Consider the following 18905-nt stretch of genomic DNA (forward strand, 5'->3'; position numbering starts at 1 on the left):
TTTTTATTAGAGCCAGGGAACATTCCAGCTTCCAAAGGTAATAAAAATGCAGTGTGCCAGAAGACAATAGCAAACTAGCAAGGGGGGGTTTTGCCTCGTTGAACTGAAGGGCCCTGAAGGATTCTGACTCCATGCTCTGCTCAGCCCCGAAGCATCAGGCAGCCAAGTCCAGGGTGGTAGGGGCTCCTCTTCTTCCACTGGATCCTTTTGTCTCCATGTCAGGTTAAAGGCAGAGGTGCCAGGAGAAGTCTTTGCACGTGGTTAACACGGATAAAGCCTCAACTGTCCATTCCAGAGAAGCATTAGTGGAAAAAGGTGGTTGCACTGGAGGGGAGCCAGTGAGGCAGTGGGTGAAGCCCTGCCCACGGGAGAAGAGCTTGGCAGGGCTAATCACAGCCTGCTGGGCTCACCCACAGATATGAGCCTTCCTCATATCCAAGGGTGAAGGAATTTATCTCCAGGAGTTCAGTTTCCTTCTCTTCCTCGTGGGCTCTGTTCTGCCTGGAGAGAAATTGTGCCACAGAGAGAACACCGGCACTCACACTGAAGTTTTTCTTCCTGCATGACCACTGAGCTTTGTGAAGTCCAGTGTTACTATTCAATGAATAACATCTGCTCAAACTCCCCGTGCTCAACTCACCTGCTGTAACACAGGCTGGGGAAGGACTCCAGACATGAGTATGACCAAGACAGCACATCATTCTGCAATTCTTTCCAGCACCTCTGTGTTGCTGGGCTTTATTTCTACCTTTTCATAAAGTAACCCAGCAAGGCACTACTCTACGCGCCACAAAACATTGCTCCCTGCATTTATCTTGCAATATATATTCCAGGAAGTCTGCATCAGCCACAGCTTTCTGGATCATCCAACAGTTTCTCTCACCTGTGCCTGGAAGTACAGACATTTTTTTCCTTGTTGTGGGTGATTTGTCACCGTGTTCTTGCGGGGGAATTGCTGGGGAAAGCAGAGAACCTTTTAATTGTATTCCCATGTGAGTGGTTGGCTCAGCCAAGGCCGAGCAGGGAGAACACTTCTCAGAGAAAGAGGTGATGGTGGGAGGAGAAACCCTCAGCATGGAGCTGACACAGAACACTCAGCAGCGGATCTGCATGTTCTGCTTCCTCCTCCAGGATTTTCTGCTCTGCCATGTGGCATCCTGGGGTGACACAGGGATGTGAATTCCTCATGATCTCACTCCAGCGTTTTTCTGGGGGAAGCTTCATGCCTGCACAAGCGTTCCCTTGGAATGGGCCAGCCTCCTCAGTTGGACACAGGGCTGCTTTGTTTCACTTCGGGTTTGGTTTTGTGCTATTCAGATAAATGCGTGATACATCGAGCTGGAAAGATCATTTATGAGCAACTCCAGCTGCCATCCCTGCTTGTGAGGTGTCAGCCAGGGGGATTTCAGGCTGATTTTTAACACCCCCATAAGCCAAGAGCTGAAGTCATCTCTGCTTTGTCACTGTGTGTTAACTGTAGCCATCGACAGATTTATGGTGAGATTTTATATACTGCTTAATCATCGCTGATTTTAAATAGAATAGACTTTCCTGAATCATGTACTTGGTTCTGCAGATTTCATTCAGCATTTTTTCTGCACACAGATAAGGGCAACACAGTCTAAATGTATTTACCACAGAGATGTTGAGTCTGAGGTCTGCAAACATCTGTTTTGCAGAACAAGAGGATCTCATCTACCACTCAGACTGTCTGGGAATCCTCCTAAGGTCTTCAGGAGCCTCCTTCCAGGTGTACACCTACCTCCATGGCAGAGAAGGGACATGTTTAATAGTGAGACTTCAACAGAGAGAACAACATGGAGCTATAAAAATGGAAATCAGCTCCTGTTCTATAGCAACCTGTCAGAAATTCTCTCCGTGGCCAACAATCAAGTTGACAACAAGCTAATTACAGAGAGGCCTCTGAATACAAGAAGTTGTTACCTGCCTGTATTTCCAGCTCTGCATGTCTGATCAGCCCAGAAGTGTTTGAGCACATTGTTCATTTGCCCCCCTGCACACATACCAGAGGCTGTATTTGGAGCTAAAATCTGCAGAAGTGCCTGTGACTCTCAGATCCTGTGGCTGGAGGCACAGGCAGCCAATTTGGCTTGCAGGCCCTCAGCTCCTGCACAAAAATGCACATCCTGGCCAGCGCTGCCTGCAAAGTCAACCTCAAGGAGCACAAACTCTGCCTCTTACATAACACCAAATAATGAACCTTGTGCAAAGGGACTCGCCCAGCCCTCTTCATATCATTTAGACAGGAAAAAAGCCCCTCTAGGGCAGAGTAATTCAAGCCCCTCTTCTCCAGATGATGAGTTGATGGTTAGTGCTCTGCCTGTTAGGTTCAGTCCTTCAGTGCACTGACAGACACCCCGAGGAACGAGGCACAGGACAATTCTGCTGATATTCCAGCTTTTTCTCCAGGAGACACTGCCAGTTACTGCCCTCTTTCTCTGCTCTTTTTTTATTTACCATTGGCATGTCCTCCCTACCTCCAGTTCAGCACAAAGGGACACTGCAGTGTCTCACCTTCCCCGCTGCAGTTTCCTCCCACCAGATTTCACATCTGGGGTGTGGATAGAAAAGAGTGAGGTGAGCCCCTGGAATCTCCTTCCCTGGGCACCACAGGGACAGTCAGGAGGGGGGATTGGGCTCTGGTAGGGGAATGAGGGGATGACCAGCATTGCAATGTCTCCTTCCCCAACAGTCCTGCAGCAAGGATGGGATGTCCCTTCTGAGACCCTCCCAGAGCACCAGGATTTCACGGTCCAGGTTTTCAGCTGCTGCTGGAGCTGCTGTTTGCAGGGATCTCCAACCCTGGGTGTGCAAGGGGGCTCGGGGTTCACTGAGCACTGGAAGGGTGGGGCTGTGGGGTGCGGGTTCACTTTTAAAAATGAACTCGGTTTTAAGACAGGACCTGGCACCATTTACAGCACAAGCACTCCTCATAAAATGGGGTTGTGTGCACGGTGCAGCCAGGGAGGCACAAGGACCTAACTCCCCTTGGTGCAGGGAGGAACGAAGCCAAACATTCATTACAGAACTTGACCTCAGGTACATGAGTAAGTTGCTTGAAACACTGCAGGAGCAGGGGAAAAAAAGAAGATTAGTTTCCTTGTCTACTCTGGGGCCGGGACCAGGTTCAGCTCTGGTGTAATCCCACTGATTTCAGTGCAGTCACACTTGGGATCACTTTGGGATTTTGAAGGATACTGCACTCACAGGCTTCCCCAAGCATTAGCATTCCGAGGTGGTAGAAATTCATCCCATAATACAGTGCTGAGAATTTTAAAATAATAAAGAAGCCAAGACGCCTGCTGTCACCATTGCCAGCTAATTATAGCAGCACGGACAGGCTTCCCTTGCAGAATTCCATATGCTGTATTCCTCCAGCACAATAAATACACCATATTAAAGAGGGGCAGGCTGAGAAGGCATTTCTGATTTTAAAATCCTTTAACCATGGAGTTAGAAACAGATGAAGTCACTGAATGGAAATTTGCCTATTACTTTTTTTTTATATATATAGTTTTTTCCCGAAGCCTCTAAATGTGCTTCAGTGGAAGTGGGCAGAGGGCAGGGGGAGAACTTGATATTTAGCAATTTATTAGGAGTTTCCTTACTAGATTTCTGCACTCAACCCTGGGCTTTAGGCAGAGCCATCCCAAAATTCAGCCAGTCTCCCACCTGGCACTACCTGGACACGCAGCAAAGGCCAGAAGTCTGGAGGAAACAGATTGATCCAGTTTTCCTGTTTTTCAGTGATGCTGAGCATTGGATGGATCCTGTCTTAGATATTGTCTGGAGCAGCCACGGTGGGAAGAGGGGACTCCAAATTCACTTCAAACAGCAGAACTGCTGGTACAGGTGATTATCTCACACAGGGAGCTTCTCTGTCATCCCCACCTGCTACAACTGCTCTTAATTATTCTTCTTGGTACATTTTCCAGTTGTTTTACAGTGCTAAAAACTGCTGGAAACGAATAAAGAGGAATTTCCCTTGGGTTTGGATTCTATTAAGCCCTGGTTCCATTTGCTTCAGAGGAGAGATCTAAATCTGAATTTAGGTCTGAATTGCTGAATTCAGTCTGAACTGAATTTCCTCAAAATTAATTCCCAAAGCTGGGCACTGGATGTAGGTCACTCTCCTTTGTTCTGAGACTCAGCTGAGCTATAAATACCACCCGTTTTTTGCTAAAAAGTGGAAGCACACACATCCCTGCTGTTCTATCCAGGTCAGTGCCTCTGAAGGCAGTGCCACAAGGTGTAACTGTGTAACATCCGTGCGGGATCCAGGGAAAGCTGCTGCTTCCAGGCTCTGCTTTCAAGGAGAGAATTCTCTGGACCACTTTTTCCACATACAAATTCCTGTATTAAGCACGCAAAACAGCACTGCAGGACGCAGTTCTTGGGGAAAGTGTCCTTCTATACATGACCCAAAGACACATTTTGGACAACATTTTTTTTTTTCCATGTACAGTTCACCTTCAAAGAACATCACTCCGTTCCTGCTGCTGGTGTTGCCATCACACAGGGGCCAGCCTTGGTGGCCCAAAGTTCTCCATGTGCCGTGTCAGGAAGCTGCAAAATGTCAAGGAGGCTTCCTTTGGGGAAAAAAAAGGCAGGTTAACAGGGCTAAATCCACATGGCCTGGCTGACCCTGGAGTGGCCGATAGAAGGTGCTTAACAAGAAGGCTGAGAAATAGTCGGTGGATATTTCTGTGTAACAGCGGCATCCAGTGGGCAAAGAAGGATTCCTGGTAATGCCTTTGAAAAACCAGGATAGGGCCACGTAAGAGCAGAGGTTTCTCTCCCATATCCAGGGCTGTGCAACTCCAGCCCGTTGCATCAAAACATCACAATGTCCGAGTTTTCCCTCACGCCCAGCCTGAGTTTTCATTGCTGCATTTTAACCTATTAATTTTGGGCTGCTGATGCCTGAGAAAGTGCCTTCACAAACAGTCTAATGCCTTTTTTTTTTTTTTTTTAAAGAGAGATTAGCTGGACAAAAAAACCCAAAAGAAACAACCTGACACGACTCAGAGCCTGGAGTGTGCAAGTTCACGTTTACAACAAGGGCCAACAGAAGGAAGGCCTAAGTTACCTCTGTATTTATTGAGTGAGCCCAAAAGCAGGTGCTCCAGATGTGGATGGATCTTGTCAGACAACTGATGTTGGCTGCACTCACCTGTCTCCAGTATCTTGCTGTATTTACACTGACATAAATCCACCTGGACAAAAGCAAGCTGAGGGAGGGAGCACCAGTGCATGCTCAGATCCACTTATCACCTTCCCAAATCCTTCCCAGCACTCAGTCTTCACCTCCTGGCCAAAGGGTGGCCTAAAATGCAGTTGTGGTCGGGGCCAAGGCAGACCAGTTCATCATTTCACATGTTCACAGTCAGCCCAACCTGTGTTTAACTGGCCTGGCCAACGTCGCTTTTACACAACACAGAGGACGAGGGACACCGAGTCCTCCTGCTTGGCTTTATCAAATGGCAGCAACAAGCTTGGTTTTGGACAGGTCCTTTGTACCCTGTGGGCATCAAACTTACAGGAACAGCTACTGTGCTGTGGCAGTGTCTCAGAAATTTGCCCTCTTCACTCTCCGTAAGCTCCAGGCAACGCTGCTGCCTGATGTCTCTGTTTCCTCTGAGTTTTAGGGCTCTGATAGTGTTCCTGATGGGCAGGATGGGATGGCATATGTGATTTTTCTTTATGACCTTGCTGCCATATTCCTGTTGTGATTGCAGGGTGTTACACTGGCAAGGTCTTACCTTACTTAGCCAGCATGTTTTCAAGGTGTCTCTGACCTCAGCAGGGGTACAGTCAGTTGACTCCTATCCCAGACAGGAGAGGTTTACATGGACACTGTCATCAGTATCGTCATCAGAGACTGTGACACAAACTTGTAAATTGCCTCTGAAAGTCAATATAAACACAGCAGTAATTGTGCTTTTGGGTTCAAGGACAGGCTAGAGGGAGCTCTGAGCAATCTGGTCTAGTGGAAGGTGTCCCTGCCCATAGCAGGGGGTGGAACTGGATGATCTTTAAGGTCCCTTCCAACCCAAAGCATTCCATGATTCCATGATTCTACAGTCCAGGTGTTCAGATTCCTGTGTGGTGGCACTTAATCTCATCCAGGCAGAAGGCTGGGGGCAGGCAGTGGGAAGAGGATTCCAAAGCCCTCCTGGCCACCTGCCAAACAAGGACACAAATCTCCCTTAGAGTTCACACACTCATGGAATGGTTTGGGTTGGAAGGGACCTTAAAGATCATCCAGTTCCACCCCCTGCTATGGGCACGGACACCTTCCACTGTCCCAGGTTGCTCCAACCTGGCCTTGGACATTTCTAGGGATGGGGCAGCCACAGCTTCTCTGGGCAACCCATGCCAGGGCCTCCCCACCCTCACAGGGAAGAATTCCTTCCTGATATCCAATTCTCCTAACACCCAATTTTCCTGACATCTTATTCCTTCCTTCCTAATACCCCATTCCCTCCTTAACATCCAACCTAAACCCGTTCCCTTTCGCCTCGAGCCCACCAAACCCACGACCTACGGGACTAAGCCATCCTAAAACCGCCCCAAAGAGACCCGTAAACCCTCGTTTCGCTCACACACCCACATACACACACCCCCAGCGCGGTTCGCGCATCCCTCCCGGGGCCGCTCCTGCATCCCGGGAGCATCCTGCATCCCACCCCCCCCCCGCATCCTCCGCCGTGCCGGGCGGTGCCCGCGGCTCCCCGGGGGCTCCCGGGAGTTGTAGTCGGCGGTGCCCGGAGCCGGTCGGGGAGGAACTACGGCTCCCGTCGTGCCGCCGGAGGGCGGGCGGGCGGAGCGGGCGGGGCGGCCCCGGGGTCGAGCGGCGCCGCTGCGGCAGCAGCTCCGCGGGGCCACGGCCCGGCCGCTTCCCGGCGCTTCGGCGGGGCTTGGGAGGAGCCCCTGGGTGCTGCCGAGGGTGCCCCTGGGTGCTGCCGAGGGTGCCGGTGCCCAGCTCGCTGCCGGGGGGTCCCGGGGGGCTCCGCCCGCCCCGCGCTCGGGGCGCTCCCGCTGTTGTGCCACCTGAGCCCCGCCGCTCTCCCCCCGCCCGGGCCGCGCTGGAGCAGCTGCTGCTGCTCCGAGGATGAAGGAGGGAAGGAAGGCAGGGAAGCCGCTGGATAAGGGCTCTCGGGATTCTCCGCTCTCCCCGCGCTCTCAGGTGGGTGTGTGGTTTCCCCCCCGGTTTCCCCGCTGGGTTAAGCCGGGATCGGCGCTGCCCGCCCGGAGCGCGGCCGGTGCTGCCCTTGCCGCCTTTAGGCGGGGCTGGGGCCGCCGGTGGGGCGAGTCCGCTGGCTCCTGCTCCATTTTCCTTTCTCCTGGCTGCCCTGGGGGATGTGAGCACACATCCTGCTCCCGAACAGGTACTGCAGGTAAGTCCTCGCTCGCCAAGGTGAGACCTGAAACGCGGGCGGGGGTTCCTCGGGGGCGTTTCGTGTCCCTGCGGCTGTGCCGGCTCGAACGCGGCGCTGAAGCACATGTGGCTTTTTCTTCCCCCCTCCCGTGTTTCCGTGATATTTGCGATCTTCCTGATCTGACAAGAGGCATGGAAGCAAGGGCCGGACTTAAACCCGGAGAAGTTGGTACAGCTGCACTGGAAGCACTAAATGTGTTTGCTCTGATTTCCCTGCAGGCGCTCGGCTGCAGAATTACTTTCTGAATGTAACAAATTCCAATTTCTACCTCGCTGAGAAACAAGTGAGCTCTGGCTCACCTTCATGGAGGTCACTTGAGCCTGGCTTTACTGCTCAACCTTCTCTCTTTTTGGCTAAGAGCCTTATTACATCCTCTGCACTCCTCTGTTGCTGTAGCAGGAGTTTATTTGGCTCGAATGAGATACCATTTTTGTTTCTTCTCTCTTTAGTTACTGCTCCTTGGTCTCCTAAAACTGCTTCCTATGACGAATGATGCAGTTGTTCATCCTTCTAGGACCTTCCTCTGTACTTGATTACCTGTTGAATTTTTCATTCATGGTTTCAGAGTATAGATGAGTGAATTGTCAAAGGATGCAGTTACTGTAAATAACCCACATTACCCACATTGTTATGGGTGGAACGATGCTGTGTGACATGTTGATAATGGAAATTGGAAAGGGAAAGCTTTAGTAGCTTTGGCAGAGCTTGAGAAGGTCTTGCTGTTTTTTGAGCTTCGCTTTCTGCTCCAAGTTGTAGCTGTTTAAATTTGAGTCTAGAGCAGATAACTCCTGTTGGGCAGGTGATGGTTCCCTTCAAGAAGGTCTTTTCCAACTAACAGGACAGTAGATGGGGTGTCCCAGCTCTACCACTGGTGTATTTTCAGTACCTTATGCCTGTTTTCTGTACTGATCTCATCTGTTTCTGTGGTGGAAGGATGTAAATTCCTTTAGGACCGAAGTGTGGCTGCAGCATATTAACAGTTTCTCTTTTTTAGGCTTCACAAAGGTAAATGTGTTTGCAGTCCCTTCCTCTTTGCACAGCACAGCTCTCTGAGTCACTGACACGAGGAGAATCTTCATACTTGTGTGATATTTGGCTTGGCTCAATTCTCTGCTTATTCTGATATTGCTGTATAGCATCATATGTTTTGACATTTATTTTGAGTGCATGTTTGAAGCTCTGTGGCTGTGAAAATCCTGTGCCAAATTCGTCAATAAAGAATCTGCTATTTTCCTGCTTTGGTCTGCAGTGGCCACTGATCCACTGCTGGGATTGTCTGGAAGAGCTGGGAGGCCATGCACAGCCCCTTGCCACTGAAACTTGGACAAATGTCTTGGAAAACCTGTGGAGGTGCTGCAAGTGTGGTGGTTGCAGTTGTCTCCTTCCATTTTTACGTGGAGAGGGGGATGTCCATGGCCGCCTAAGCTGCCTTGATGAAGAAGTGGGTGGCTACAGCCCCCCATGGGCTGCTCAGAGAGCAGTTGTCTCTGGAACAAGCTTGTCTTGTGCCTTGTGTTTGTGTACCAGTAGTATTATCAGCAGTCCTGGTTACTCACAGAGCCCAGTCCTGGTCTCTCTGAAGTTGAAGGCTTTCTCCAGCCTCGTTCAGCTCTCTGAGGTCGTGTTGTCCCTGCCTGTTCCCATCAAATCTGTTTGCCTTGCTCATCATCTCTGCTGCAGAACTGCTCCTGGGCTCTGGCAGGACTCAGGGATGAATGTCACCGTACCTCTCACAGCAGCACTGATCATGCCCTTTCATTTTCAGTTGCTGTTTTCCAGGGATCCAGGAATAGAATGGAAAGTCCTGGGAGCAGACAATTTGAGTTCTGGTTGTTTTTCAAGGATTCTCTACACTCATGGCTTATCAAGGTCATTTTTGGAGGGGCCAAAGTGTTGTAATACAATGTGCTCAGAGGGAGACCAGCACACTTTTCAATACACTCTCACTAAAAGCTCTGATGGGAGAGAGATCACTGGATACTCTTCTCTTCTTGAGCAAAGAGAAAGTGGAGTTTCTCATTTCTTGGGAGACTTACAGGATTTAAATATTTCTTTTCTCTCTGTGATGAGAGTTGTGGTGGTGGTTGAAATTCCCAGGAACACAGAAGTAGTCTGCCAGCACTTAGACTGGAAAACCAGTGAAGTTACATGTGTGTGAGCAGGACAGTCAGTGGCTTGATCCTACTCATCCACGTTCCCTGATGTGACCCCAAGGAATGCAGGGATGCATCCTGGATCATGGGTTTGTGCTTCCTTCTTTCCTGTGACTAGTATGGGCCAGGCTGTGGAGAACAGAACTTGGAGCTGGGATATGTGAGCTTCGTTCCTGGCTCTGCCACCAGTTCCGTGGAGAACTGTGGCTCCATTTCCCCTCTGCAGAGTGTTCCTGTGTTCTTTAAAATGCTCAGAGCAAAAAGATGGCATCTGTAATTGTAAAATGCACAAACTTGTGAGTTGTGTACGTGCTGACCCTCAAACCTTCGCTGAGTCCCAGGGAGGGAAGCAACAGCTACTGCTCAGTTCCTTCTGCTCCTACACAGCCAACGTCTCTCTGGCCAAAGGCATGTCAGGGTAGATTAGACTTAAACCTTCTGATCTGCTTTCAGAGCACAGAAAGGGCAAGTTCCAGGCTGGAAACGGGCAGGAGTGCAGTGTTGCCCCTTCTGAAAGCCTGCAGGGGATCTGAAGTCAGTCAGATGAGCTCCAGGGGCTCATCAGAGGTCCGGCAGGTTTTATGCTCAGCTCGCTCTGTACCAGTGTGAAGTAACTGCTCTTCATCTGGAAAAGCTGGAGGATGTTGTGCTTGTTCCTAACTCAGAGGATTTGTAATCCCATTGTACCTCCACTGCTGAGGGCACCAGGCTCTAAACCCCTCTGAGCAGCCCCAGCACTGCCTTTTCTCAGCCCACTGTTCAACCACCTCCCTTCTTGCAGGACTTCAGAATTAATTCCTCGTGATTTTTCCACTCCTGCAGTAAGTTAGTCTTTTGATTTTCGCACGACCCGTGGGGACACTTCCTGCCTTTCTGGGCAGACAGGGCAATTGTGGGATTAGATTGGAGGTTCATGAACTTTGAAGTGATTTAAGTCGGGTTTTAAGGGTAAATAGGAGTTGATAGCTGGTGTGAGAGAGCTGCAGACCTGAGCCTTACCAGGGCTCCACACCATCAGCCCTGGGCCAGATGGTCTTGCCTCTGAGAAATACATTAGAGCAATGTCAAGTAAGAGCACAGTTGAAATCCGCTGCCAAGACAGATTTCTCACTGTTGGAATATGTTTCTGTCTGATCCTCTATTTCTAGATGATTGAAAATAGTTCTGGAAGGGATTTTGCTGAGGCCACCTAGTCCATCCTTTTCCAGAAGGCATGATAAATACACTGAAACTCTTCCTGAAGGGTCTGTTAAGCTTGTTCTTTAAGTAATGGAGATGTTCTAGCTGCCCTGGATGACTTGTATTTGACTTTATTAAGCTATTTTTTTATATATTATGGCTTTTGTCAGTGTTCTGAGCACAGAAAGACCTGCAAGGGATGCAGGTGGTTGAGTATTGACCTCTTAATGCCAAGGGCCAGAAAATTGATGGTGGTTCTTGGCAGGAGATGGGATGCAATGCTGCTGGATTTTTGTTTTCCTTCTGCCACAGGGATCTTCCATGGGAAAGTTAAAATACCATTCTCCCATTTTTTTTCTGTGTAAAGTGAAAACTTAGCAAATAATGTTGGTTGTTTGTTTGTTTTCCTTAAACAACATTACCTGGTGGTCATGTGTGTGGGCAGGGAGGGGTGTGTGTTTGTTTGTACTGTAATGCAATGTAAATTTAACTCTGAAATCCGCTCTTGAGGAAAAAGTGGATTCTCATCAGCCCCAGCTACTGAGCTTTTCTGGGCTGGAGGCAACAATCTGCAAACTGTCGGGTCCAATTAAAGCAAATGGCTGGAGCTGTTTTTTCTCCCTCCTGGAGAGAACACAGTTCATCAAAAGCCAGAAGGAAATTTCATCGGGCTCATGAGCAATTATCTCGTGGGATGTAATAAGAGACATCCACTAGATGCCCAGTGTGAACTTTCACTTATAATCACTTTTAATTCTCCAGTGGGCAGATGAGCACTGATCTCAGCAATTTGAAGCCTGGAGTTGTTGTGTTCGATAGAAGCTGGTAGGGGGAACTTGTTCTTCTGTGAGGTTCGACTTAGAAATCTGAATTTTGAACGTCCCTGACCTGGCAAAAGATATTCTGCCTTCTTGTGTGTGGTGGGTTGACCCTGGTGGGCAGCTGAGCCCCACAGAGCTGCTTCCTCACTTCCACCCCACTGGGATAGGGAAGGGGCTGCAGGGGTCAGGTTGAGAAAGCAGGATTTCATTAGGTACAAGGGTTGCTTTGGAAGGCAAAGACTGACTCCAAACATCCCCCCCCTTCCTATTTCTTCCCCATTTTTTATTCCTGAGCACCATGTCATGGTGGTTATCCCTTTGGTCACTTGGGGTCAGCTGTCCTGGCTCTGTTCCCTCCCAAATTCCTGTCCTCTCTCAGCCCCTCACTGGCAGGGCAGTGTGAGGAACAGGAAAGGCTTTGGTGCTGTGTGAGCTCTGTTCAGCACCAGCTAAAACACCCCTGTGTTACCAGCCCTGGTTTGGTCCCAAATCCAAACCAGAGCACCATCCAAGCTGCTGTGAAGAGAATGAAGTCAACCCCAGCCCAAACCAGTGCTCTGTGGTGTGCCACAACCTCTGCTGGTGGAAGCCCGTGACAGATGTTTATTTTTGTCTTGCTGGTGGTGTTTCCCAAAGGTAATGTTTGTTTTTTTATGGTTTAAAGCAAATATTGACCATTGTGCAATCCAGTGAATTTCCTGGTCTGGTCCATGAGTTAGCAGGGAGCTGGTTCATGAAAAGTGCTGTGCTCCTGGGGGATCGTGTGCCTCGGACTGGCACTTTCTTTTTGGCTGATTTTGTTACTCGTGGCTGACAGAAATCCCTTTTTGGTCCGTGGAGCTTGATGACAAAACCAGTTTGGACTGAGGCTGTGCAGGTTAGGGCTCAGTTTTTGAAGCAGGTTCACTTTTCTGGGTCTGTTGTCATCGCAGGGGGGTTGAAGTTTGAGTGAAGTGAGAACTGGAGGTTCAAGGCCAGCTCAGTTCAGTTGGCTTTGTGTCCTCTGCAGCTGTTGGGTCCTGCCATACTCGTCCATAATGAGCCCAAAATGTAAGATAGGCAACTTCTCTATAACTTCTTCCATTTTTAGCATCTGTTCTGAGCTTGTTTGCCATTTTTCAGGAAACCAGAATGCTGGGATCAAGCTTCTCAGAAAGGTTTGCCCGAAACTACCGGTCCTGAGTATTAATAAATTTGCTTGTGCTTCCTTTAGGCCTCCATCCTTTAACAAGGTGAAAGAATAGCTGGTAAACCAGCATGATAACCTCTGAAACATTGCTGCTACAGCTTGCAAGGGAAGGGAATGTTCCCCCTCTCACCATAACAACTTGGGTGCTAGAACACAATCGGTGTAAATGGAATGTGAAATTCAGTGTAGGCAAAACAGATCAATGGGCTGGCATTTGCAGAGGACAAGTGTTGATTGCAGAGATAAAATGCTCTCGGTGGGACTCTGAGCAGAGTGCCTGGCTTGGTATTTTTAGCTGTTTCCTCCCTCTGTGTGCCAGTGTTTGAGGATGTTGGGATGTGTCCCTGACGCTGGAATGACAAGATATTAATCCCTGAGCAAAGGCGTATTAATCACCTGCTTTATTCTGTTTATGTAATGCAGTTAAATATACTTGGGGAGCAGGTGAGGTTTGGGGCATTGAAATTATTTAACCTCACGGGCTTTTTTGGTTTTTCTTGATTGATTGGTTTTACTGGTGGCAGCTGCCCCATTTCTGATTCTCTCCCCCCAGCCCTGTTTTTCAGCTGAGACTAATTTATCAGGAGAATGGCTTCGTTTATCTGCTGTTGATATTTAAGCCACAAAAACATCATCTGCTCTTCTCTCTCCCTCCCCTGTGCCAGAGATGGCATTTTGCAAAATTTAGACTAAACAGAACTCCTGACTGCCCATGGGAAAGGGAAGGAAAGGATCACTGAGGTCTTGTGGCTCTGCAGTGGAATATCACAGGATCTCAGGAGGATTTGGGTTGGAAGGGACCTTAAAGGTCATCCAGTCCCACCCACTGCCATGGACAGGGACACCTTCCACTAGACCAGGTTGTTCCAAGCCCCTTGGACACTCCAGGGATGGGGCAGCCACAGCTTCTCTGGGCAACCCATGCCAGGGCCTCAGCACTCTCGCAAGGAAGAATTTCTTCCCAGTATCCCATCTAAACCTCCTCTCTGTCAGTTTGAAGCCATTCCCACTTGTTCTGTCACTCCAGGCTCTTTTAAATAGCCTATTAAATAACATTAAACTATTCACTTCAGCCAATTCTGCAAATCCTTTTGCTGGGCTGCAGGGGGGTCAGAGTAGACAAGGAGAGAGATTTACGAGTGGCAGAGCTGGCTGTTGAACTGGTGTGGGTTGTAGGTGAGGTAATAAAATGCCACAGGCTTGGCAAAAGTCTCCAGAGTGGAAACTACTGGAAAATGGAGCTGGGAATGCCAGGGTTCAGCTGTGGTGGGAGGCTTGGAAGTGCCCAAGGCAGCACACCTGGGTCGGGGCTGGGGAGTTCTGGCCTCACCCAGGAGGTGCAAGGCAATGTTCAGATGGTGGTGGGTCCAGAAGGGTTGTTTGCTGTGTGTTTTGCTGGTTTCCTGCTCAGTTTTCATTCACTAGTGATTACATTTGTGGGAGTTGTGTGTATCCTTGAGAGCAACTGCACTGCACCCTGTTAGTGAGAGCTCGTGTGTGTGTTTGCTGTGCTCTCGCTGTGCTGAGGAGAAAGAAAAGTGAAAGGTAAGGCTGAATTTGAGCTTTTTTTTTCATGGATATTAACTTTGGTAATTAACTGAGCAGCTTTGAGCCTTGGGCTCCAAGGGCTATTTGCTGGTTGTTTGCTGTTATTAAAGAATATTAAAGTATTAGTGGGGGAGGTTGGAGATTTCAGGCTCGAGTGAGCTGCTGTGAAGAGACCCTGTAATAGGAGCTCTGCTGCAGCCACCCCCACGTGTGTGCAGAAATGATGTGCAGAAATGAGGGAAGTGTCCAAGTCTGAGTCTGTGCTGCTCTTTTGGAAATGTGCAATTGCCTAGGGAAGCATCCTCTGGATAGGCAAATCTCTGTAGGGTGGAATAATTCACCTGAGAAGACAATTCAAGCTGCAAAACGTGTGTAAGGAAGAGAGAGAAAAAAACCTGCTTTTTTTGTTGTTGTTGTTGGTTTAAACACTTCCTCTGTTTGCCTTGCTGTTCAAATAATGTGATCACCGAGTTGCATGCACTGATTTTGCCAACTGTTTACACCACTCCTGGGTTCTGTTTGCTCTGTATCCAGAGCAGCAGCAACCTTTGTCTCCTGTGAGATGGATATTGGGTTGTTTCTAGAGCACCTTCTGCCTCCAGAGGAGTTGAACATTGGCAGAAATTTGCCACAGTTATTGCAGCTGAAGGTTCTGACGTGTTTTCCCTTTGTTCCAGTAAAGTATTACTGGGATTTCCTAGGAATGGACTCACAGATATGCCTGGGCTGCTCTTTCCTGTGTCACAGTAGACAAGGTCAGAATGTTACCTCAGGATTCAGAAATATGCTTGTGTCTTATAATGGATTATTTGTTCATAGTTGCTTTAAATTCCCGTGGGGAAACTGATGTTTTCTCTGTGAATCATTTCTGGCAGCTGTACCTATCCTTCCCTGGAATAATTATGACCTAGACAGCATCAAGAGAGGAGTATTTGCTTCAGTGAGTGAAACATTTCCACTTAGGAAGTAAATAATGCTGCTCTGGCAAGGTTCAGCCTGCAAGAGCACTGTAATTCATCCCATAAAGGTTTTGAACAGTCCTTTATTCTTGTTATGCATCTCCCCTGCAGAGCAGATGGGAATGCAGAATGCATTTGGTGCATTCTTGTGTGGAAAATGGAATATTCACATTAGGAAGACGGCCTCGGATCAGCCAGCAAGGGGCTGGTGGGGTCTTTGCAGCCCAGACAACCCCGTTAACTGGAATTCAGCGTCACAGGAGCACCCTGAGCTAGAGCAGCATCCAGGGGTGGTGGGAAGGGGCACAACGTGGGGGTTTGCACTGTCTGTGGGTCTCACCTTTCTGGGCCAAGGTTGGTGCTGAGCTCCTGGACTGCTCTGTTCAGGTCACCAGCTGTCACGTGCCAGCCTGCCCTGCTGTTTCCTGGTGGCAAGGGATTATCCTCCTTTGTACTGCAGAGACTTCAATTTTATGGGTTTGTGGCACAGCCTGGAATGTTCTTTCGTGATGAATAATTGCTGGAACTGGCACTTCCTTCCTGGAAATGCTGATGGAGCCTGTGCTGTTTCATTCATTCATTCATTCATTCCTGGGGAGAGGAAGAAGAAGGTCCAGTGAAATGGGATAAAACCCTTTAGGCTGGGAAGTGTCACTCTGTCCTCATGTAAGATATCCTGTGGTATTTATTGTTTCCTTCCCTAAGCATGCAATTCCTTTTCCCTCTGTTATTACCTACCCCACCTACCCCCTGTTCACTCAGATGAAAACAGGAAGGATGGTGGTGGTTGTTTTTAAGGAAAAGGCCTGTAGGAATAACTGAGCTACATTTCTCTTGCACCTTTGCATTGTTGGGTGCTCCCATTTGTTTTTTCAGGCTCTTGACTGGTTCACAGCAGCCTTTAAAAAAAGCAGTTCTGCCTTTTAGTTGAAGGAATAAATAGTCCACTGATCTGGAGGAAGAGGGGGATCACACAAATCTCATTAGGCCCTGCAATGCTTTCTGAAAAGGATATTCTTTGATGATTCCTGCTTTCATAAAGGCAGTAAACACTGGTGAACCTTCAGCTCAGCGATGTTACATCCACCTCCACTGCTCTCAGTGAGAGTCGCCCGAGGCATCTTTTGGTGATGATTAGAAGGAGACATGACGGGAGGTTCACGAGGACATTTGGGTTTGATGTTGCTCTCGTGTGACAGGTGTCTGGATGTCACAGCCACGCGTGGCAGGAAAAGTCTGAAGCTGCAGAGGTGCTGAAGCTGAGCAGGAATCGGCCTCTCCCTGCACGCCAGGAACAGGATTTTGCATCAAACGACTCCCCCGCACGTTCAGTCGGGGCTCTGGGGCTGGAGGAAGGGCTTATTTTTAGGTTCTTGGTGGTTTCAGTTGCTTTACTGGGTGGGTGGGGGCACCGACAACACGTCACAGGGCCCGGAGCTGCTCCTCTTGCTGTGTCTGAGCACATCCCTGAGCTGGGCCAGGATTGTCACCCTGACACTTGTCACCCCGGGCTGAGCTGCTCTGTGTCGTGGCAGTGGGTGAGGTTTGCTTTTGGCACCTGGGCTCTCTGGCCCTTGGCATTCTGTTGGGTCTCGATTTTCAAATTTCTGAGACAATATTGGATGTTATGGAGGGGGACCCAGCGATGCCACAGTAGATTTTTTTCCGGGTCCTAAATGTTGAAAGCCACGCTCTTCTTCTCTGTCTTGCTGTTGTGGTAAAGAGAGAAACCAGGGTTTGATGATCTGATTCAATTCAAAATTGAGGATGTGATGCATCTGTGTGGTATTCACCTCATTTACCCGTTGCCATGGCAACAGTTGGGAAGGCTATCCCAAGCTTTAACTGATCCCAGCACAAAATCTGCTCTGCTTATTGCAGGTAAGCAATAACAGCCCTTCCCTGTTCCTGCTCATTGATAAATAGCAGGGAAAGACTGAAAGTTATCTGACATTGGCAATGTTTTTAAAAACCGCAGGGAAAACAGACAAACGTTTCTTTCAAGTGCACTTTTCAAACTTCCTGTCCCCCCAAACCGAAACCAAAACTAACTTTGAGGGCAAGTGGAACTCCCCCCTGCAGGGTTAAGGATGAAGTGCAGTGATAAGTGATGAGGTGCATATGAAGGGTCTTCCTGAAAAATAGGTGGGTATTGACTTTTGATTGCTCAAATCACAGGGCTGGTGCTTTCCTGGACAATTATTCCAACTCTCTTTACTGTTTTTTTGTTTCTGGTGTCGGTGGCTGTTGCATTTATTCCTGAGTTTGGAGTCAAGGGCTGGTACTGGGGTGTGTAAAGACTCCTTGCCCAGTTCTCTTCCCTCACACACAGAGCTCTGGAATAAGCTTTTGGATGTTATTACAGATGATTATCTGCCCTGGAAGCCTGGCTAGTTTGTGTATCATTCCCACCTGTGCTAAAGCTGTGAGGATCCCTGTTTTCAATAAAGTACATTTACTTGAATCTTATCTTTTGAATATTACTTAACTAAAGCAAACCAGTTATTTAAATATTTTACAAATAATCCAAATAATTATTTTAAAACGAATATTATTTAAATTGTCTTAATATAAATAGTTTAAATAATTCTTTAAAAATCTTATATTTGAATAAAGTAAGTGTATGTAGCCAGCAGGTCAGGCCTGTCCTGTGCCAGGTCATTCTGGGAGGGGGGATGTGATGTGCTGGGCATTACCCACGTGTGGATCCCTGTTTTTAATAAAGTACATTTGCTCGGGTCTTATCTTTTAAATATGACTTAGCTGAAGCAAAACAGTATTTAAATATTTTACGAACAATCCAAATAATTATTTTAAACCGTTCTACTAATGCAAATATTATTTAAGTCGTCCTAATATAAATAGTTTAAATCATTCTTTAAAAATATTACAGTTGAATAAAGTAAATGTGTGTAGTTGGCGGGTCAGGCCTGTCCTGTGCCAGGTTGTTCTGGGAGGGGGGATGTGACTTTCTGGGAGGGGGGATGTGACTTTCTGGGAGGGGGATGTGACTTTCTGGGAGGGGGATGTGACGTGCTGGGCGTTACCCACGTGTGCCACGTTGTGTTCCAGGCGTGCTGACCATGCTGCTGCCCCTGCCCGTGCCCGAGCCCCGGCGAGGGGCAGAGCTGTAGGGGTTGCCGAGCACATCCATGGACGTGGAGCCCTGTGCCAGCATGCAGGTGGGCATGCGGGTGGTGCGCGGCGTGGACTGGAAGTGGGGCAGCCAGGACAGCGGCGAGGGCAACGTGGGCACCGTGGTGGAGATCGGCCGCGCCGGCAGCCCCACCACCCCCGACAAGACCGTGGTGGTGCAGTGGGACCAGGGCAACAGGACCAACTACCGCACGGGCTTCCAGGGGGCCTACGACCTGCTGCTCTATGACAACGCTCAGATTGGTGAGTAGGGCGAGGGCAGGGGGGTTATGAGCTCCTACTCCATGGCAACACCCAAATTGATGAGTAGGGCAGGGACAGGGGGCTTAGGAACTCCTGCTCTGTGGCAACACCTAAATTGAGGAATATGGCAAAGACAGGGGAATTATGATCTCCTCCTTTATGGCAACACCCAAATTGATGAGTATGGATGGCAA

General features: G+C 48.7%; 1 protein-coding gene across 2 annotated transcripts in view; it reads left to right on the plus strand.

The window, feature by feature from the left end:
- Positions 1–7097: 7097 nt before the first annotated feature.
- The window catches only part of MIB2 (mindbomb E3 ubiquitin protein ligase 2), a 41287-nt gene continuing 29479 nt past the window's right edge, over positions 7098–18905 (plus strand). For both annotated transcript variants that reach the window (XR_001876534.1, XM_017825714.1), the window contains exons 1-2: positions 7098–7210; positions 18385–18711. Coding sequence is in view for 1 of the 2 variants with exons in the window: in XM_017825714.1 (XP_017681203.1) it covers positions 18465–18711 (247 nt within the window). In the remaining variant the exon portion in view is untranslated. The remainder of the gene's footprint in view (positions 7211–18384; positions 18712–18905) is intronic.

Source organism: Lepidothrix coronata, unplaced genomic scaffold, assembly GCF_001604755.1.
Source record: "Lepidothrix coronata isolate B3197 unplaced genomic scaffold, Lepidothrix_coronata-1.0 Scaffold122, whole genome shotgun sequence".
Classification (NCBI taxonomy): Eukaryota; Metazoa; Chordata; class Aves; order Passeriformes; family Pipridae; genus Lepidothrix; species Lepidothrix coronata.